General features: G+C 41.7%; 1 protein-coding gene across 1 annotated transcript in view; it reads right to left on the bottom strand.

The window, feature by feature from the left end:
* The window catches only part of ABCB11 (ATP binding cassette subfamily B member 11), a 105141-nt gene that overhangs the window by 36529 nt on the left and 45553 nt on the right, over positions 1-23059 (bottom strand). Inside the window, exons 16-22 of the mRNA XM_087949788.1 lie at positions 22575-22745; positions 14002-14203; positions 6009-6072; positions 4402-4537; positions 3150-3317; positions 382-486; positions 80-241 (exon numbers count right to left, since the gene is read on the bottom strand). Coding sequence (XP_087805914.1) covers positions 80-241; positions 382-486; positions 3150-3317; positions 4402-4537; positions 6009-6072; positions 14002-14203; positions 22575-22745 — 1008 coding nt within the window. The remainder of the gene's footprint in view (positions 1-79; positions 242-381; positions 487-3149; positions 3318-4401; positions 4538-6008; positions 6073-14001; positions 14204-22574; positions 22746-23059) is intronic.

Raw genomic sequence — 23059 nt, 5'->3', positions numbered from 1 at the left:
AGCAATTATTATCTTGCTTCATTCTGAAGCAAATCATACTGGATGGTTTCTGAAACGGCTATTAAATAAAACCTCTTACCCCTTGAACTTGAGAGGCATCCGTTGCTAGTCTCGTCGTCAAGGCCCCTGGGCTGTTTCTATGGTCATCAAACCAACCAATGTCTTGGCCTAACATTGCCTGGAAGCCAATTTTCCTTAAGCGTCGTGTAAGCAATTCTCCGGCCTTTGCAAACGTATAGCCCTGCAAGGGGTTTTTAACAAGTGTAAACCTAAGCATCTGTCCACATGTACAAAAGAAGAAGAACACAAGGGGAGGGGAGAGGGAGAGAGTAGCAAGGGAACGGGGCCCTCATGCCGAGAAGCCTATTTGGTTGTCATCACCTGCAGGAACTGGGTGAAGAACGATACGATTCCAACAACCACAAAGAGCAGGCAGACACCGTTGATCTGAGCTCTTTGCTCTTCTTCATCAGTCACGGAAAAGGTCTTGGGGAAAGAAAAGGAAGTGCTGTAAGATTAAAGGTAAGTTTTTGCACAAGGCAGTTGAAAGCGCACGCTATTGAGTTTTTGTTCAGTATTTGGGCCAAAAGGTACAGTGATGTAGAAAAAAAACCACATGCTTGTGTAGCCTAATGCCTGTTCCTTTCAGCATGGTGTTTGAAATGGTTAATCAACAGGGCTCGCCATATCATTAGGTGTAAAGAATAAATATCAGGCAGCAGAATCTGAGTATTAATGTTTTCCATGCTAGTCACATTGTGCTCGAGGCGTTTCTGGGTTGAAAAGATTAGCTGGGGACCTCACCGTTGCCAGGGGATGCCCAGTTGGAGGCTCCTGCTGTCCCCAGCAGGAACTGGAGCAAAGGATGGGAGCTGTGATGACCCGGAATGTAACACAAACATAACAAAATCCAAAATGTAAATAAATGTCCTTTAATGTCTCCAACTTGGCCCCACTGTTCAATTATTCTCAGTTGGAGATAAAACTTACTCAAAAGTAGTCTTCAAAAGAAAACAACACAGTCCGAACTTAATGAGCAGACAGAGGTCAAATAAAAAACCAAACAAACTACAATGACAAAATTTCCACAACGGACCAGGATAAGTAATTACCAACTTCAAGGAGATAACAAGGCACAGTCTATTGGAAGGACGCCAACCAAGATAACTTCAGCCCAAAATAAAACACGCTTTGCTTCTGGCAACGCTGTGTTGTAATCGTCTCTCTTATATACTAATCTCCCCAGCTGCAACCAATGAGGAGGATCATGGTCGCTTCCTCTCTCGTAAGCCAAGTTGTTTCCTTCTCCGTTCCTCCCTGCGTGTCCTAAGATGAAGAGGGGATGGGCCTGGTTCTTCCTCTGACTGTCCATCCGGCCGCTGCCCTTCCCCAGTTTCCTCCACAACCTCCAGTGCCACACCTCCACTCCCTATTGGCTGTTCCTCCAGTCCCTCAGAGTTCGACTCTACCAAGGGCATGACAGGAGTTCACTCTGTCTCATGGCAGCAGCTGGGTCCCGAACATGGGCATCCTAACCATGTGAACCATCATGCTCCTTCCATGCTAGCAACTATCTTGTTTTCCCCTCTTTCTCCCCTTCCCAGTTTGAGCGCACCTTACTTAATGTGTATTATCCCATCCTAAATATATCCAGTTTTAAAAGTGAAAGTTTGTTCAACCAGTGCTGTAGTTCCAGGAAACCTAACACGGCGCCCTCCCCACCCCCTTATGAAATATATCAGAAGAAATGTACATCTGTTGAGAAGGCAGCAATCTAGGTATTATTAGTAAGTGGAAAGAAAGTAATGCTGGATCAGATAAAGCCATGCAGCTCTGAAGAGGTGTAAGAGAGAGCAATAAAAAGAACAGAGAATCAGAAAGTCACAAACCCTTTAAAAGTCTAACACCTATTAATGGTTCTTCAGAGGAGAACCCAGCAGGATGAGGTCAATTTTTTCTATTTTTCCCCCTTCTTTTCTTTCGCAACTATATGAACGAAATTGTCCCTGAATCCTCATCAAGTTAAGCGGAAACATTTAGCAAAAGTACTAGACTTATATATCATTTTATAGTGCTTTACAGCTCTCTCTGAGTGGTTTACAGAGTGAGCATATTGACCCCACCAATCTGGGTCTTCATTTTACTGACCTCGGAAGGATGGAAGGCTGAGTCAACCTTGAGCCCTGTCAGGATCGAACTCCAGGCTGTGGGCAGAGTCAACCTACAATGCTCCATTCTAACCCCTGCACCACAGGGGCTTCTAATTCGCCATTTACTCCCCACTTGCCCATTTACTCGCTGGGGAAATAATAAATAAAATAAAAATCCATGTCTAATCCCCCCCTTTCGAAAGCTTTAAAGGAAAAAGAAAGTGCTAGGAGCTCTAATCATACAAGTCTTGCCACCTGCGTGTCAATTGGCTCTCCCCCAAACTAGCATCTCTAACATCTTTGTGCACAGAGGTGAAAAAAAGTGCTGAACTGTGTTGAGATCAGAGGCACGATTGTTTCCTCATCTGCTAAAAGCAAAACTGACAGGGAAAACCAGCCTTCAGATAAACAATATGCAACAGGCTTTTCCACAGAATTTTGAATTGCCAGCTACATTCCAGAGACTCATTTTGATCTGGAGCTCATTAATGAAACAGTCATATCTTCTATTCCTTGTTTCCCTAGAATACTGCTGGCAGGATAACAGGGCCTGCTTGGAGAACCAGTCTTAAACTTGTCTTCAGAACATGTCTTTGTTTATACACATGCACAGTGGTTAGATTTCCCTATTGCATCAAGGAACATTTTTTAAACAGTGGCTTCTTAGATAAGCCACATGTTAGGCAAGATTCCAGCTTCACCCTGAGTGGTAGGCCAGAGTTTATAAACTACGGGACGAACCAAAGAAACAGCATTGTAGCTTAAAGTGATGTGTGAATTCATCCAATGATGGCTTGTGAAAATTTTGTGAAATCTTTGAGAGGGGGGAGAGAGGGAGAGAGAGAGAGAGAGAGAGAGAGAGAGAGAGAGAGAGAGAGAGAGAAACTCAAAATAACAGAAAGGAAATTGTTATGTCAACGTTGCACACCACTTCCTATACAACATAGGATGCTCAATATCATTTATTGCAAGGCAAAGAACACTCGTCATTGGACCTACTCCAAGAATTTGACTGAAGAGCAAGGCATAGAGAGGGTTGACTGCCCCATTGACCCCTGCCCCAAGGGATCCAAGCACCATGTAGGGCCATTCGGGAGCATTGTACTTCAAAATCCTGGTCACATTAGCAGGTGAGACTTCTTCCTCATCCTTTTCGTGAATTTGTCCCTTTGGAAAAGGAAAGAGAGAAACATTAGCATTCAAGACTGTTGATACCAGAGGACAACAGCAAATGGCTTTCCATTACCTCCCCTTTGCCCCCCTCCCCCCCCCCCGGCGCCATTTTTCCTCAGGATTAAATCAAAAAGAGAGGGGAAATAAAGGAAAGCAGCTTGCAACATTATGAGGCAAAGTCTTTGCCTCTTTTCTGTATGCTGGGGGAATATCCCACGCACGTACATAAAAAAGGTGAGGATGGGATATAGCAGCCCAATGCTACTTTTATCATTTTTATGAAAGCCTCTGGAGCAGCAGACGTCTCTGCCTCATTATAGATCTTTAGATTCTGAGGGAATCACTTCACAGTATTCCTAACAAAGGTGAGGTTGTCAACACTTCTTTCAGCAGGAGGGACTCCCATTTAAGTGCAGCCACCAGGAAAGCCTTTTCTTTGTCCTTCCCCACCCAGCTTCTGACTCCCCTGGGATACAGGAAAGGGTCTCTCCGTTGGATTTTAGGCCTTGAGCAAGCTGTTTCCTAAATTGATGTGGACCTACATCGAGCGTTGAGGTGGCCTAGAGGTAGAGCTCTCGCCTCACAATCAGGAGGCTGTGAGTTCAATCCCAGGTAGAGGCAGATATTTCTCTCTCTGGGCACAATAATGAGAATATATCTGCTGAATGTAACTCTGCATTGGCGACAGGAAAGGCATCCAGCCAGTAAACACTCAGCTCCATTCAGTTGCCCTGACTCCACCGTGCGAGGGATTATGGTGTCATTAAAAGAAGAAGAAGAAGATGATGATGATGTGGACTTACATTGTGTAGACCTTTAATATCATCACACACTCTTTGTAGTCAAATTAATAGTCAAAATTAATATTTTATTCCAACCCATAACACTCACTAATCTTATCATTGCTACGTTTGAACCAATTATATTTTCCAAAGACTCTTCATTGGATGCCTCCAGGAGAACGGCTTGCAAACATTTGGTCCCAACAAAAGTACCACTGAGGCCAGGTCTAGTATAATGAGATGGGAAGAGACATAAAACAGAAGCTTCTCTTGGTCTTGCAGTGACTCTGACTGACCTTGATAAATGGCCTTTCATCTTCTTCATAGTGAGATATGCTACAGTTGCGCTCTGAATAGGATCCTACAATTGATGCTGGATGGTCAGGGACTATGTTTGACAACTGAGATCTGGAACGCTGTCGAAGAGATGCTCTACGAAAGAGAGAAAAGTCCAATCACACTCTTGTGTTGTCTCAGGAGTTCAGGAAATGATGCATTTGTTATATAATTTTATTATACACTATAAAATGCCACCATGAGCTTTGTTTTGATGCCACTGTTATATTCTTATTGCATCTGATATTTGAGATTATGGTTCAGTTTAAGTCATCAGTTTAAGAGCTGTGGTGGTGCAGCGGTTAGAATGCAGTACTGCAGGCAACCCTGCTGACTGCTGTCTGTCAGCAGTTCGATTCTCTCCGGCTCAAGGTAGACTCAGCCTTCCATCCTTCTGAGGTCAGTGCACTGAGGACCCAGATTGTTGGGGGCAATAGGCTGACTCTGTAAATTGCTCAAAGAGGGCTGTAAAGTACTGTGAAGCAGTATATAAGTCTAAGTGCTCTTGCTATCCAGAGACCCAGAGTATCTCATTTTTCACCCAACTGAGTGACAAAAAATCCTCAAGGCCAGAAAAAAAGGTCAATACACTTGAGGAATCCACTTGGTATGGCAGCAGTCCCTTTTTCCCCCCAGTTTTGCACAGAAAGGAACCTTTTCTTTTTTTAAAAAAAAAAAAAGGGGGGAGGTACTGCATCTATAAACATTCCTCCTTTCAGTATTAAGGCACACAGCCTTAATATTTATGGTCTCAATTCATGATAGTTGGTATAAATGAATTTTTTAGTTCCATGCCCACGTCTCTCACACACCTGCAGCTTAAGAGAGGATTAAAACAATCCCTTTAAAATCCCCATTGTCTATGTCGGCAGAGAAATTGGGAAGATCAGGTTACCGTATCCAGGGGGAGAAGACATCACATCTTTGCCATTTCTTGGGCCAGGGCTCCATTGTCCCAAATTAAAACTTTCAGATCCCCCAAATAAATGAACTTTTTAAAAAATGTACAATTTAGGTGGCTAAAAGTCATATAATTTGAATTATTTGGGTTTTTGAAAGTCTAAAAGGATTTCTGATCTACAATATTTTTTGTTTGCTTTCAAGGCAATGCCTTTAGGTTATATATTGTCATATTTCATCTTTATATGTCCTAGATCTAGTATCTTTCCAATTCCTTTCCTTTCCCCTTTCCTTTCCAATGGTCCAAGAAGAATTCAAAGGAAATGCAGATGTGGTTAGGGGGAAACCAGACACTTTCTTAGGATAACATTTCCTGCAAAATAAGCCTGAACACCATATTTGACATTCCCTTCAACATATCATAAAATGGAAGGGGGGGTCCATTATTACCAATATTATCTTTATTCAGAACCAGAAGCTTCTGATTCTGTACTTGTAAAGAACAAAGAGAATTTCACTACATTATTTATAGACATGGGTATGGATCTACTTCCTTTTCTAACAGATTCTCTTAAGTTTCAAACCTTCACACAGGCAGATGTTATCAAATGTTTTGCCATATGTTCTTGTTTAAATTCTAAGATTATTTTGGATCAATCAGGCTTACCGCAAGCTTGCTTGATAGCTTCCCCTGCTGAAAGACTGCATTTTTTCAAGCCTTGGGTCAGGTACTATAAATACAATAATAGAAGATTTATGGCAACAATCAAAGGTAAGAGAATCCAAGAGAGAGAAAAAAATCTAGTCAAGTAACATTAACTTCAAGCAAATCTGGGATGACCCAGGGTGGGATACAAAACAAACACAGTCACAGAAAACAGGTGAAGCCCCTTTTATTCCTTCAGTTTGCTTCCAAGCTCCAAATATCTTTGATGGAAGATAAAAAAAACTCCTACACAGTTACACAGAGAAGGAAAAAAGCAACACAAACCAGGCAAGATAAAGGCTGGAGGACGTCCACAGATAACACACACTGGGAAGGACGCCAAACTCAGAGAGGAACTATAAACTAGAGATATTTACACGATTTGTTTCCAGCGTTTGCCAGTACGCAGGTCCAAACTCTTATTCAGGTGTCACAGCTGCAGCCCATGAAGAGGATCAAGGCCCTCTCCTCCTGTGGAGACCACATCTCTCCCTTATCCTCTCCTCCCTGCGTGCCCTAGGATGGATAGAGGATGGGCCTGGGTCCTCCTCTGACTGCTCAGCCGGCCTCTGCCCTTCCCCAGCCTCCTCCACAACCTCCGGAGCCACACCTCCACTCCCTGTCAGCTGTTCCTCCTCTCCCTCAGAGTCAGTCTCCACCAGGAGCATGACAAAATCTGTTATAAGACTGAATGTTCCAAAGATGCTTTTTCCAGGAGGCAACTAGACTTTCTGGTGTTTTTTTTTATTTGAAGACATTTCGCTTCTTATCCAAGAAGCTTCTTCAGCTTTGACTACATGTTGGGGAATGGAAGGATTCATATTCATTCCCCACCTTCCACTCAGAGCTGAAGAAGCTTCTTGGATGAGAAGCAAAACATTTCCAAAAGAAGAAACAAGAAAGTCCAGTTCAGAGGTGATATTCAGCAGGTTCTGACCAGTTCTTGAGATCCGGTAGTGGAAATTTTGAGTAGTTTGGAGAACCGGCAAATACCACCTCTGACTGGAGATTTTACAGTATCCTTCCCCTGCCACGCCCAACCAAGCCACGCCCACAGAAAAAGGAATCCCACCACTGGTCCAGTTGCCTCCTGAAAAAGCAGGACAACCATGACCTGGATGACTGAGAATCTCCATAGACTATAAGACTGAACATTTCTGTATGGTACTTAACACTTGCATCTCCAGCCTTGTTTTTTTTTTCCCCCTGATCATTTAAACAGTTGATAAAGCACCTTTTTAGCTCTGCTCACTTGGCAAACAAGCAGTCACCTCTTTTCCATATGGCAATTTTCATAACTTACAGTAACACTGAACTTTCCCACAGAAATGTTAAGAAGACTAATTGTCTTCTGCTCACCAGGAGCAAAGGTGCAGGGAGATGCTGTTCATGGTTGCATCATTTCATGTTGCAAGTAGCCAACTGGGTTTATTTGAGCCCTCCCCTTTACCAAACTATCATTACAAACTCACCACAAGAAAGTCAAGAGGAAAGTTAATGTCATGCCCCTGGTGGAGTCTGATTCTGAGGAAGAGGAGGAACAGCCAACAGGGAGTGGGAGTGTGGCTCCAGAGGTGGTAGAGGAGGCTGGGGAAGGGCAGAGGCCGGCTGAGCAGTCAGAGGAGGATCCAGGCCCACCCCCTATCCATCCTAGGTCACGCAGGGAGGAGAAGACCAGGGAAAAGCGAGGTCTACTCAAGAGGAGATTACCATGATCCTCCTCGTGGCTTGCAGGTGGGAGCTATGTATATAAGTTTTCAACAACGTAGTTAGAATTGCTGGAGTCAATTAGTGTTTACCTTGAAAGAGGCTTATCTTTGCTGGCATCCTTCCTATGGACTTTTCTCGGTAATTTTCCTGGAGTTTATAATTAGTTATCTTGGCTTGCTTCGGAACTCTCATCAATGTGGTTTGTTTTGGATTACTGTTTGCCTCATTATTTACTTTTGTGACTTTAAACTGTGCCTAATAAAACAGTGAAGTTAAGTTGAAGGCTTTACCAGACTTTAATATATGTTTTGGGTTTTGGGTTATTTTGAGAGACTACGGGTCATCACATTTTGACTCCAGCCACCCCTTCAACTTATTTTTGCTTTTTGTGGGGTGACCATGGATCAGCTCAGAGCAGAGATTGCCCAGTTAACCCAGCAAGTGGCTCTTTTGACTGCACAGGTGGCACAAATGCAAGCTGCCCGGCCACACCAAAAATGCCCAGTGGCAGTGCCAAATAAATTTGATGGTTCGCTGGCCCAATTTCCAGCATTTTGGGGGCAGTGCCAGCTTTACATGAGCCTTCGGCCTGAGGACTTTCCCAATGACTGGGATAAGGTGAGGTTTTTGATTAGTTTGTTGTTAGGCTCTGCAGCACGTTGGGTGACACCTCTGCTGACCCAGCACAACCAGATGTTGGACAATTACGCTGAGTTTTGCCGTCAGTTTCAGGCCATGTTTGAGGACCCTGTTCGAAGCCAAACAGCAAACAGACATTTGAGAGAGCTGAAGCAGGGGCGTGCCTCACTCATGGATTATATTGCTAGTTTTTGGGTAGTTGCTCAGGATGTACAATGGAATGAGGCAGCACTATTAGACCAGTTCCAGGAGGGTTTGTTGTCGGAGCTTCTGGATGACTTGGCGCACACTGAATGCCCTCGCCCCCTTCAGGAGATCATGCATTTGTGTCTTCGTATCGATGCTAGACTCCAGCAGTGACGGGTGCGACAACGGACAGAGACCGTATCTGTTTCCAGCAAGATGGCACCCTTGGTGGAACCGAGATGCCGTCCTTTGGAGGAGCCCATGCAGCTGGGGGCTGGCTGCCCTCGCCTGACTCAAGTAGAAAAGAATGGACGTCGTTGTGATGGTTTATGCCTCTATTGTGGCAATTGAGGCCATATTGTGGCCAAGTGTCCTGTTAAGACATCCACAGCAGCGACACCTGAGGTGGCAGGAAATGAGCATCACTCGGCCTACAGGGGTCTGCAGGTTGGGGTGTAAAGTCCATAGGCCCACCATCTTCACCAACCTTGCCACCCTTGCCACCTTTGAATCTTCAACATCTCCACCACAGTCGCTATTGATGAAGCATCTTGTGCTGCCAACAAATGTGTTTGTACCTGGTGTGGGAGCGGTGGAAATCCCAGCTTTGGTCGACTCAGGGGCCACAGCCAATTTCATGGATGCTCATTTTGTCAAGCAGTGGTTCATTCCTCAGCAACAGGTGTCCCCACCAGTCATGGTGGAGACGATTGATGGTCGGCCCCTTCGTTTGGGACCTCTGGTTGCTGCAACCAAACCCCTTTACGTGTGTATTGGGCAGCATGTGGAGGAAACCGTGTTTTACGTTGCAGCAGTGCCTCATTTTCCGGTGGTGCTGGGTTTGGAGTGGTTATAGGCCCACGATCCACAGATTGTCTGGTCATCTGGAGCTGTGCAGTTCCTTGATAGGAAGTGTGCCAACCATTGCTTGCGCTCCTGTGCAGAGAGTGTAGCTATGCCCGTGGACCTGGATCTACCTGCGGAGTTGGTGGACTTTGCTGATGTGTTTGGGGAGAAGGAGGCGGATCAGTTGCCTCCACATCGGGCGCATGACTGTCCAATCAACTTGTTGCCCGATGCAAAATTGCCAGTGGGTCGGATATATTTCCTGTCGGAACCGGAGTTGGCCCTGTTGTGGGATTTTATTGACAAGAACCTAAGGAAAGGGTTTATATGGCCTTCTACCTCCCCATTGGCTGCACCAGTGCTTTTTTTTGAAAAAGAAATCGGGGGAGCTACGTTTGTGTTGTGATTACCGCAAGTTGAATGCAATCACAGTGAGGAATCGGTACCCGCTTCCCCTCATCCCTGAACTGATTGAGCGGCTTCGTCAAGCTAAGATCTTTATGAAGTTGGACTTGCGTGGGGCCTACAATCTGGTTCGCATTCGTGCAGGGGACGAGTGCAAAACAGCTTTCCGGATGAGGTACAGGCATTTTGAGTATACTGTGATGCCTTTTGGATTGACCAATGCCCCAGCTGTGTTCATGCATTTCATGCACGATGTTTTCCGTGATTTGTTGGATCAATTCATGGTCATTTATTTAGATGACATTTTGATTTACTCAGACTCCCTGCAGGAACATTGGCAGCATGTGCGGCTGGTGTTGCAACGTTTGCGTGATAACCACCTGTTTGCTAAACATGAGAAGTGTCAGTTTGCACAAATCACGATTGACTTCTTGGGACATCGTATTTCACCTGCTGGGGTGGAAATGGGCCTGGAAAAAATACAATCATTGCAGGAGTGGGAACCTCTACAGCGGGTTAAGGATGTGCAACGACTGTTGGGGTTTGCGAACTACTACCACACATTTATTCCCCGCTTTGCTGCATTGACTGCTCCCCTTTCTAATCTGCTCAAGAAGGGGGAGAAGTTCCATTGGGGTGGTGAGGAACAGGCAGCTTTCGAGGTGTTGAAAGTCGCCTTCACTTCTGAGCCTATCCTCAAATACCCTGATCCAGGCCAGCCATTTGTGGTGGAAACAGATGCTTCCGATGTGGCTGTTGGTGCGGTGCTCCTCCAGGCCTATGCTCCCGCAGGCACCTTGTTCCTGTGCGCTTATTGTTCCCGGAAGTTGTCAGCTTCAGAGCGCAACTATACAATTTGGGTCAAGGAGCTATTGGTGGTTAAGGTCGCTTTTGAGACATGGCGGTACCACCTGGAGGGGGCTCGTCACCAAATCGAGGTTCAGACAGATCATCGCAATTTGGAACACCTACGTACAGCTCGGACATTGAACCAGTGTCAGGTGAGATGGTCCTTATTCTTTGCTCAATTCGATTTTCGGGTGACCTATGTTCCAAGTGAAGGGAATCAATGCGCCAACACCCTATCTCAGAAGCCCAAGTATACCCAAAGGGAGGATAAAATCTTGCCCCGGACGGTGAGTCCGTTGGATCAGCTTGCGGACACTGAGGAACCTGTCGACCTTCGAGTGAGGATTCAGGAGGCGCAGCGGCAGGACCCATTTGTGGCAGCTCGACGTCGAGAATTGGATGAGAATGGGAGACTCCTTGGACTTATATTGGGGACCTGTTGCAGTTCCGTGATCACATTTATGTGCCTGGAGGTCCTCTTCATGGCCTTATCCTATGTCAATGTCATGATAGTCCGGCGGCAGGACACTTTGGGGTGTTCAAAACACTGCACCTCATCTCTAGACATTTTGGTGGCCGAGACTTAAACATGATGTGTTGGGATATATGGTGTCCTATGGGATCTGTCGCCAAGCTAAGTATGCTCCTGGTGCGCCCCCTGGTCTCTTGCAGCCCTTGCCCATGCCAGAACGACCGTGGGGGGCAGTTTCATTGGATTTCATCGTTGAGTTACCACCATCGAATGGTGCCACAACCATTTTGGTGGTGGTGGATATGTTGACTATGGCCCACTTTATTCTGCGTGCGGGTCTTCCATCGGCCAAGATAATGGCTCAATTGTTTATCTCCCATGTTTTCCAGTTGCATGGGTTACCAGACCACATGGTATCGGATCGGGGGGTACAATTTACGGCACACTTCTGGCAGACCCTACTCGCGAAACTGAAGGTTCAGGCGTCATCTGCTCATCACCCCGAAACTGATGGGGGGACAGAGAGAGTGAATGCTATTTTGGAGCAGTACCTCTGCTGTTTCAGCAATACTCAACAAGACAATTGGGTGGAAGTGCTGCTGGTGGAAAAATTCGCTTATAACAATGCTCAACATGCATCCACCCGTGTGTCCCTTTTCTTTGCTAGCTATGGGTTTCATCCATGACTTTTCCCTTTAGCCCCGTCTGATTCCCCAGTTCCGGCAGTGGATATGTTTTTGCAGGAGTTAAAAGCCGTGTACCACATGGTCCGCGATCAACAAGAGAGAGCCAAGGAAGACTATAAATGGTTTGCAGACTGACATCGTCGCAATGTTCCACCTTTATCGGTCAGCGATCGGGTTTGGCTCTCTACTCAATATTTACCAACGACACGACCATCAAAAAAATTCGATCACCATTACTTGGGACCTTTTCCGTTCGAGGCGGTGATCAATCCTGTGGCTTATCATCTTTCCCTGTCAAGGACCATGCGTATCCATCCTGTTTTTCATCGTTCCCTGTTAGTCCCTGCCTCTCCCAACAGTCCGCATAGACCGGCTCTATCACAGCCGGCCCCAGTAGCCCTTCTGCAAGAGGAGGAGTACAAAGTGGATAGCATCCGAGATTCACGCCAGTTGCGGGGCCGATTTCAGTATTTGGTGGCATGGAGAGGTTATGGACCAGAGGACTTCTCCTGGATCGATGCCACTGATGTTCATGCTCCTCGTTTGGTCCAGGACTTTTACGCTCGGTTTCCTCAACGTCCTCGTCCACCTGGTCCCGGGGGGGGAATAGTGTTATGCCCCTGGTGGAGTCTGAGTCTGAGGAAGAGGAGGAGCAGCCAACAGGGAGTGGGAGTGTGGCTCCAGAGGTGGTGGAGGAGGCTGGGGAAGGGCAGAGGCCGGCTGAGCAGTCAGAGGAGGATCCAGGCCCATCCCCTATCCATCCTAGGTCACGCAGGGAGGAGAGGATCAGGGAAAAGCGAGGTCTACTCAAGAGGAGATTACCATGATTCTCCTCGTGGCTTGCAGGTGGGAGCTATGTATATAAGTTTGCAACTACATAGTTAGAATTGCTGGAGTCAATTAATGTTTACCTTGAAAGAGGCTTATCTTTGCTGGCGTTCTTCCCATGGACTTTTCTTGGTTATTTTCCTGGAGTTTATAATTAGTTATCTTGGCTTGCTTCGGAACTCTCATCAATGTGGTTTGTTTTGGATTTCTGTTTGCCTCATTATTTACTTTTGTGACTTTAAATTGTGCCTAATAAAACAGTGAAGTTAAGTTGAAGGCTTTACCGGGCTTTAATATATGTTTTGGGTTTTGGGTTATTTTGAGAGACTACGGGTCATCACAGTTATACCACTCCATGTTTTATATGGAGAAAACATTTCTTCCCTCATTCTCAAATGGAACAGCCCAGCACAAAGTTTGCCTGTTTTCTTTGATATTGTTAAAATAAAGCCTATTTCCAGTGAGATATTTGATAATAGATTTCAATACACAAGGAAGAACCCTGAACAGGTGGTGCTAAGGTGCTGCTAGTGACGTTAATAAACAGGTAGTTGTTAGGAGCAGAAAGTCTGCCTCGTCGTGAGCTTCTGTACCAATCAGTTCCTGCACTATAAATGTAAATAGTTGGAGATGGGTTATCATTGGAAAAAGGCAGCTGTGGTTAGAATGAATATTGCAGGCTAATTCAGCTCACTATCAGGAGTTCCATCCTGACCAGGCTCAAGGTTGACTCAGCCTTCCATCCTTCCAAGGGCGCTAAAATGAGGACTCAGATTGTTGGGGGCAATAGGCTGACTCTGTAAACCACTTAGAGAGAGCTCTAAGACACTATGAAGCAATATATAAGTCTAAATGCTATTGCTATTGGGAAGGGAAGTGCTTTTCAGAACATTAGGTGAAGACAAAAAAAATGATTTAGAAGAACTGTTGCATCGCAAGTGGATTTGGTTACTGGATATATGCAGAAAATTCTGGCTGAAGGTATCTGTATGTTTCCACTAACCACTCCATCAATTCTTTACAGGGCCTGTGTTACATACATGCTCACAGCTCAAGTTTCAGCCCTAGATACCTTCAATTAAAAGAAACGGGAGGTTTTTAAGGTCCCTTAAGAGAGTTAATACCAGAGTAAATAACATCTGAGCTATGTTTAATACAGTACAAGAAGAAATCGTTTGATCCTAAAGTGGACAGCTTCCTTGGTTATGAAATATGTGAAGTCTAATTCTCTGTGGAACCAAAATAAAATAAAATAAAATAAAACTCAAGCTTCATTAACAGGAAGTTAATGATTTGAGTTAGGCACATTAAAGATACAAAATCAGGTACTTGCTTTGCATTGATGTTTCCATGAGTGCCTTGTCGCCTTGGCTTTGCAACGTTACCAGCGTGAAGTACACTCCTTTCCGTTCTATCAGCTCTTCATGTTTCCCTCTTTCCACAGCTCTTCCATGTTCAAACCCAATGATGATGTCAGCAGATTTCACTGTGGATAAGCGATGAGCTATGGAAATTGCAGTGCGCCCAAAACGAGCCTACGGCAAGAAAAGAAAGATTTTTGGAGGCACCACCGTTCATGAAAGTTCAGTCTGTACTTCTGTCATCCCAGAGGATGGAATGAACCTTAATTGACTGATCTCTCTCTACAAGTATGGATGCTCTATACAAATGTCAAAAGATTCCTTAAAGTGACATGGGAACTGATGCGCCATGGAACTCAAGAACTGGTAATAAAAGCAAAATATCCTTAATAAACCTGTGTGGCCTGAATGCTTGAACTGTGTTATTTTCTGAACCAAAGTCCTAGCATTGATGGAAATTGTTTGTTTGTTTTTATGGCTATGACCGTCATTCTCCAGCAGTGGGATGGGAGGCATTTCCCCTGAAAGAGCAAATCCAAGATGCGGTACTATCCAGAAGCTTCAATTTGTGCAGAATACAATAGCTAATGTACCAGATGACATTTGCCATCACAACCATGTGGCACCCGTGCTCAACCAGAAGATAGTTACAATAGCTAGAATATAATAGCTAGTGTTCAAATCTCCAAGAATTCCAAGAAAGGTGTGAACAAGGACATTCATCCCCACATATACTATGTTGAGGAACCTTGTAATATTCGGTGCTAAGGTGGGTACCTTCCTTGGTTGCTGGGGCACAGTTTTTCATATCATTTAAAGTCTCTGTGATCTGAAGAAGCCATGGTGGTGACACCGCACATATTTTAGCCTAGGAAGGAAGATGACACTGCAAAAAAAAATAAAATGACTTTGACAGTACAATCTTTGGAGGTTGGAGGCTACAGAAGCGGTTATTGCCAAATCTTCCTCTACATCTTCGTTGTAAGAAGATAAAGCAATCACATAGTCTTCCCTTGCTAATTTCAACGTAATGTTCCTCTTTTTTATTTAAGTTTTTATTGCTTTTTAAAAACAAACATAAACAAACAAAACATAAAAACATCAAGCCGTCTTCCATATGTATACATACAGTGTGCCGGTTGGTTTACAAATTGTTTTGTGCTTCCATTTCGTAGTCTTCAATTACAATTACATTGCATATAATCTCGTATTTTCAATCAAAAATTAAATACCTTAGTATCATTATTAATAAATCATTTGACTATACTTTTATTCATTCATGTTTTACAAGATAATCATAATTAGTTTGTTTTATAACAGTTCATATTATCATCCCAAATCTATCCTAAAATCATTTTGTAGATATAATAAGAAAGAAGTACATCTTTATATATTTATTATTTTCTAAAAGTCTACATAATTCATTACTGTATTTTATTGTCTAACCATTGATAGAATAGATCCCAAATTTTATAAAATTGTTTATCCTCTTGTTCTCTAATTTCAAATGTCAATCTACTCATTTCAGCACATTCCAATATTTTCTTAATGATTTCCTCCTGTGATGATGTTTTCTCATTTTTCCAGTTTTTGGCAAATACAATCCTAGCCGCTGTTAATACATTTACAATCAAATATTTCAAGTCTTTACTATATATTTCAGGTAAAATTCCCAATAAAAATATCTCTAGTTTCAAGTCTACATGTTTTTTTGTCATTTTTTCCAACCACATGTGGATGTTAGTCTTCTTCTTCCCCCAAGCAATCATAGTTTCTTTAACTTGTTCTTCTAATTTAATTTCTAATAAATATCAATACAATTTTTTAATCACCTTTTCATCAGTACCTGTCAAAATCTTATCTAAATCAGTCAATTTATCATAGAAACCTTCCATTTTAGAATCTTTATCATACCTTGAATGTATTTGCGCATATGAAAACCAATTCATCTTGATAACTTGCTCCTCTAGTTTTTGTATAGATTTGAGTTCACCCTTTTCATTCAATATTTCACCATATCTAACTGTTTGTTCCTTTTTGTATATTATAGGATAAGAAAATGCTTCAATAGTCAATAGCCAGACTGGAATTTTCAAATAACATTGTATTTTAATCTTCTCCCAGTTTAACCACAGAGACTCCCGTATATAATGTCTTCTAAAATACCCCTGTGTTTTAGTTCCTTTATACCATAAAAAGCATGCCACCCCAACAACAAATCATGTCCTTCTAATGTCAACAATCTAGTATTTCTTAGTGTTATCCATTCCTTAACCCACATCAGATTTGTAGCTTGATAATACAACTCCCAATTAGGCAAACCAAATCCTCCTCTAATTCTAGCATCTTGCAAAAGTTTTAACTTTATTCTCGCTTTCTTACCTTGCCATATATATTTCAACACAATTTTATTTAAATCTTCAAAGTAATCTTTTCCAAGCCTAATTGGAATTGTTTGAAACAAATATAAAATTCTGGGTAATATATTCATCTTGATTGTTGAAATTCTCCCTATTAGCGACAGTTGTAAATTTTCCCATTTCGCCAAATCTAGCGCTATCTGCTGTTTAAGTTTGATATAATTATTCTCTTTTAGTGTACCACATCTTGCTGTCAAATATATCCCCAAGTGCTTGATCTTATTCGTGACCTGAATTTTCAATAGGTCTGCCAGTTCTTCCTTTTGTCTTAATAGCATATTCTTTGTCAAGATCTTTGTCTTATCTTTATTTATTTTCAAACCAGCCACCTTTACATATGTCTCTATCTTTTCTATCAATTTTGGTGCTGTTTCTAGAGGGTCTTCTAAGATGAAAACCAGATCATCTGCAAATGCTTGCAGCTTAAATTCTTCCTTTTTGATTTTCATTCCTTTTATATTCTTTTCATCTCTAATATTTCTGTTTAGCACTTCCAAAGTTAACACAAACAACAAAGGTGATAGTGGGCATCCTTGTCTTGTTCCTTTTCTTATATTGATAGAGTCTGTAAGTTCTCCCTCTATCATGATGTCCTTTTTCTGTGGCTCTTTTTCAAGTCTTTTATACTCATCCTCTAAGGCCTTAGAGGCTAATCTTTTCATAGTATTTCTTTTCCTTGTATAGTCTATTATCAAGCCTCTAACATATGCCTTCACTGTATCCCATACATTCTGAATTGATGTATCTTCTTTTTTGTTTTCTCTGAAGAAAAAAGCCAATTCTTTCTCCATCCACTGTGTGAAGTCTTTTTCCTTTAAAATAGTATTATTTAACGTCCATCTAGACCTTCTTTTTTGTCCTTTCCATTTAATTGTCATTGGATTGTGATCTGCCCAAGTACTTGTTTCAATATTTATTTCTTGAATATTAGTTATTAATTCTGTTGACATCCATATTATCTATTCTGGACCATGATAAGTGTCTATTTGAATAGAAAGTGTATTGTTTAGTTTTAGCATTTCTTTCTCTCCATGTATCTTTTAAGTTTATTTCATCTACCATTTTAAAAAAAGATTTAGGGAGAGTCTTTCTGTTTTGCTTTATTGTTTTCTGTGCTGTATAGTCCAATTTATTGTCTACAATTCCATTAAAATCTCCCATCATAACTATATTAGCATAGTGCGGTTCAATTATTTTCATATGTAATTTTTTGTAGAATTCTTCTTGTTTGTCATTCGGGGCATAGATTGCAATCAGGAGTGTTTTCATATTATTGTCCATTATTTCCACCATTAGTATTCTTCCGTCATCATCGGTATAAATCAATTTTGCTGGGATGGTCTCTTTAATATATAAAACCACTCCTCTTTTCTTACATTGTGTTAAGGAAGTAAATATTTTCCCTAGTTTTGGCGGTATCAACAATTGTTCATATTGTTTTTTAATATGTACTTCTTGTAGACAAATTATATCATATTTTAATTTCTCTAATTTATGAAAGGTTTCCTTCTTTTAACGGCTGAGTTAAATCCATTTATATTAATTGTAATCATTTTTTCTTTCTTCCATGGTTATATTTTGTAGTTAGGTTTAGCAGCTCTCGTAGATCTTGGTTCACGTTGTTCTTTGGCTTCCACCTTTCCACCTACTGCACCTTCTTCTTTTTCAATCGCCATTTGGGAGTCCTCTTGGAATTCAATTAGTGAGATTTCTTTTTCTGCCTCTTCCTCTTTCCCTCCAAAAAATTCTGTATAAAATAATTCCGCTTTCTCAATTGAGTCAATTCTATGTCTCTGTTCTTGCCATGTGAACATTAAACCTTCTGGAATCAGCCATCTATAATTCACCTCTTTTTTAAGTAGCATTTTAGTCAGGAATCGGTATTCTCTTCTCATCTCTCTCACTCTTCTGGGTATTTGTTTCAAGACCACAATCTCCTTGTCTTTATATTTCAATGTTTTCTCTTTTGCCACTTGCAATATTTGCGTTTTAATGGCTTTCTTTGTAAATCTACTGTGAACTTCTCTTGGTAAGCTATTTCTCATTGCATATCTTGTGAAAACTCGATAAACCTCATCTATTCCATCCATCATCTTCTCTTGAGTTATTTCCAAAGGTTCAGCCAGTATTTCTATCATTATCTCAGCTAAGTTTTGTCCTTTTTCTTCCTCTACGTTTTGGAATCTAAGATAGAATTCTGATCTATCCATCTCCCATCTCAACATACCACTTTTATCTTGTTCAACTACTGTTAATCTATTATCAATATCTCCAATCTTCTTGTCTCTTTGTTTATCTTCTTCTTCAATTTTTTGGAATCTCTCATCATACTTCAACATCATTTGTTGAATGTTCTCCACTTTTTCATCGGTTTTCCTTGTTCTTTATTCAATGTTCTCTGTTCTTTGTTCAATGTTCTCTATTCTCTTTTCAATATTCTCTGATCTTGCTTGAATATTTTGAATTCCTTGCATAATCATCTGCAGAGTCACTTTTTCTTGTTCTTTTTCTTGCTTTAACATTGTCTGTATTGAACGTTGTCCTCCAGATGGTGGAGAGGAGGAAGTAGAAGTTGAAGAACCAGGAGCTGTTAGTTTCCTACTCATTTTAAGCAATTCAAAATCTTCAGGTTCTTCTAAACTTTAATCCAATTGTGAAATAACCAATTGTAGTTCGAAATAAAAATAGTAGAAAAAAGAAGCCAAATAGTAATGATAAAAAAAAGGGGGAGGACAAAATATCTTCAGGTTCTTGTATACCTTAATCCAATCGGTGGTTAGATGAAGAAAAAGTCTTGAAAAAAAAAAGAAAAGGAAAAATTCTTCAGGTTCTTCAACACCTTAATCCAATTGAGAGGTCTCAAATAGAAAAGAGTGCATAAAAATAAACTAGAAAGGTAGATGAAAAAACAAAAATACCAGGAAAGGAGAAAAAAAGGCTATTCCCTTTTTAAAAAGGAAACATTAATACTAAAGCTTTCCCTTTAAAATAAAAAGCAAGCATAGAGATTAGACTTCCAAAGAAAAAAAAAGAAAAAAAAGACAAGCTCCAACAAAGCTAAAGATCCAAATAGCTATTGCAAAAAAAAAAAAAAAAAGATAAAATGAAATAAAATAAAGCTGGTGAGGAGGGATAGCACAACTTAGAAAAAGTAAAAAGAGCACACTGCACTTTGTTTAATTATCCAAGGCTCTTATTATAACTCTCTTCTCCAAAAACTTATCACCATTTCCCCCCCTAGGTTTCAACACCAGACTTCAGCTGTTGATAGAAACCCAGAAGAGCACCTGCAATAATACTCTCCCATGCTCTTCCCCTCTATCTTATCAAACAGGCAATGTCCTTGAAAAAAAGTCTCAATTCTTTCTCAGCTTTGTCTGGTCAAAGGAAAAGTAGAGTATTTCCAAGTCTCTAGTTGGCAGTGTTACAAAGTTTCTTTAGCTTTCACTTTCCCCCTCCTTTTCCGGCAGAGTATAATAAGAATTAGTTTAAAAAGGAAGAAATTTTAAAAAAAAAGACTAAAAGGGAGTCTCTGGCTTAATATGTTATAAAATCAAAAAGGGGAAAGAAAAGAGTAGATTAAAAAAAGGAAAAAACCAGTCCAGTTTCGAAATATAGGATCATCAGCAATAAGGAAAAAAAAAATATTACTTTGACATTCCTGTTTAAAATCGGCGCTTATTCACTTCTGTCAAAAAACTTTTACAGATTCTTTCTTTCCCTTAGCGTGTCCTCTCAAATCTTTAAATAAAGAAAAGTTCTCACCAAACTGGCACACTTTCTCCTTCCGTTCTCTTTCGTTTTGGAGCTGTCCCAACTTCAGCAGCTTTAATGGCTGCCTCTTAGCCGCTGGCAAAAAGAGCTTCTCCTGGATCTACCAGGGACTTTGTGATATCCCTGGGATCGACAGAATGCGCTCTTTACATTCACTGTCTCTTCAGGATGGTTTAGATCCAAATGGACCGTCCAGGAGCAAAGATATCGGCAGCGATCTCAGACCTCCAAGATCGCATGCCGTATCATGGCGACGCCAGCTCCGCCCCCTCCAACGTAATGTTCCTCTTTGTTTATCTATATCTGTTTCAGAATTTAAGTTTCCATGAAGTCAGAAAATCTCTCATTCCTATTTGTTGACAGAGAAAGCCATCTGGATAGGTGCAGATGAATAAATCAAATTTTAAAAAATAAAATAAGCGGTGTTGCTGAAGCCCCAATTAAATCCGCAGGGAGTATTCCACCCCTCTTTCTTAATAACACAGCTGTTTCTGGGTGATTGCATTTTTGAAGTACTGCCTGATGTTTATCGTAGTTCAAGCTAAGAATGTTTTTTGAAAAATAGAATTTGTTTGCATGCATAAAACATACTCTGTGTATTCAGCATTTGTGCATCAATTTTTAAAATGTATTTTAAACAATAATAATAGAATATTTCCAGGACCTAACTTAAGAGAGTAATTTGATTGAACCACAGCAGACAAAGGAGGCAAACATTTCTCATCTGTCCTTTTTCAAAATGATAAAAACTCTTAAATACAAAAGCTGTAGAGGAAGTAAAGGACTACTTCCTTCCCTATAAGGACACCCTCCTTTTGTCTTTCAACCAGCCCTCTTTTGAAAATGATGCTTGCAGAAGCTTCAGGAAATCAAAGAGAGATGCATTCAATTTTCCAGAAAATTTGTTAACAAATGTGTACATGGTAGGAAACTGCATAAAATTTTCTTATCTTAAGCAAAGTTGTAGATGAAAACAGAAGGAGGTTTTAGAGAAAAATCTGATAGCAAAACCTGAGTGGGCCAGAGTGCTTGCCCAGGTAATCCAGAGAGTGAAAAAGAGCCATCAAGTGAACTGATCTTCATATCTCTACATACTTTTTGCCAGCATCTCTTGAGCCTGTCCTGCAACCCATTCTTTATTGAAACCTAGTTCTTTGGAAACTGCCACGCCCATCTGATGGACAGGGAATGCTTGTGAGGTTTAAATTTTTTGAAATTCATCTCTGCCATTATTTTTTTAGCAAAAAAAAAAAGCCCACCAGTCTTTCTGTTCACAAGAGCTGTTGCGTTCATTTCAAAGGAAGATTGCAGCGATCAGTAGCTTGTGTGCATTGGAGAAGGTGCAAAATCTAAATCAAATCTACACTTTCATTTTAGGTTATTGTTCCTAAAAGTCTTTAGACCAGTGATCCCCAACCTTTTTGACGCCGCGGCCCGGTACCGGCATCAGCTGGGCACCGCGGCCCGGTACCGGCATTAGCTGGACGCCGCCATCTTTTTTTGATGAAAACGTGCTTCCGGTGAGCTTTCTACCCGGAAAAGCTCACCGGAAGCACTTTTTCATGAAAAAATATGGCGGCGCCCAGCAAGCCGCGGCCCGGTAGGAGTTGTTCCGCGGACCGGTACCGGTCCGCGGCCCGGTGGTTGGGGACACCTGCTTTAGACTAAATACTGTAGCTGCCTCTCTTCCCCATTCACCACAGTTAAAAGAGTGCTCAAATTCATCGATTATGCTAAACCATAATCTAAATTGAATAAAACAGAATAGTTGCCATCACAAACTTAACTAAGCTGTAAACCACATTTACAAAACATGATGCCTGGATTCATACAGTGGTGCAGTGGCCTAGAGTTGGAGCTCTCGCCTCACAATCAGGAGGCTGTGAGTTTGATCCTAGGTAGAAGCAGATATTTCTCTCTCTGGGCACATTGAGATCATATCTACTGAATATAACTCCGCATTGGTGACAGGAAGGTCATCTGGCCAGTAAACACTCAGCTCCATTCACTTGCCTAGACTCCACCCCACAAGGGATTATAGGGTCATTAAAAGACAATGGTGTTTGTATTCATACAGCATGCAAAGCCAAAGTTAGGCAAGCCACATGCTTCATGCACTGTATTAAATCAGCCAACCTCTGCCTAAGTGGCGGATGGAAAAGTCAAAAAGAAATTCCTATTGCTCATCTGAGACTCCAACCATTTTACCATGTTAATCGTAATGTTATATCCCAGAGCTGTTGTTTAAAACCAGTGAAGAGAATTACCTCTGTTTGTAAAAGAGGTCATACTTAAAGAAACTGAAAAGCCAAGGATTCCTAACCCCACTGAACTGAAATAACATCACCAACCTTGGAAAGTGTCTTTTGCACAGTAGCCTCACTTTCATTGTCCAGCGCTGATGTAGCCATGTCAAGCAACAGGATTTTAGGGTTTCGAACTAAAGCCCGAGCAATGGCAATTCGCTGCTTCTGGCCTCCGCTCATTTGGCCACCACCTTCTCCAACAAGGGTGTCAAATTTCTGAAATAGTGGAAAGAGCAAAAGGTTACTGTTAAGTTCGGTCCAACCATTACAAAGCGCTTTCATCTCAGTTCCTTTAGGTCAGAGGTGAGGAACAATGGCCCCTTTAGGACTTGTGGACTTCAACTCCCAGAATTCCTGAGCCAGCCCTGCCTTAGGTCAATCATAAATATTATGTTGAGTGGGGTAAGATGGAGAAGCAGCCCAGGAACAACTGGGACCTTGGTCTTCTGGCCAAAGATATGGTGAAAAAGAAACCTATTGCTTCCGTGAGAAGGCCCTTCATGGGCTCATGAAGCAAGGATGTCCAGTAA

This window comes from Notechis scutatus, chromosome 1 (genome assembly GCF_049901735.1).
Source record: "Notechis scutatus isolate UNSWTSFEM ecotype Mainland chromosome 1, rNotScu1.2, whole genome shotgun sequence".
Classification (NCBI taxonomy): Eukaryota; Metazoa; Chordata; class Lepidosauria; order Squamata; family Elapidae; genus Notechis; species Notechis scutatus.
This window is presented reverse-complemented; position numbering and strand designations above follow the sequence as displayed.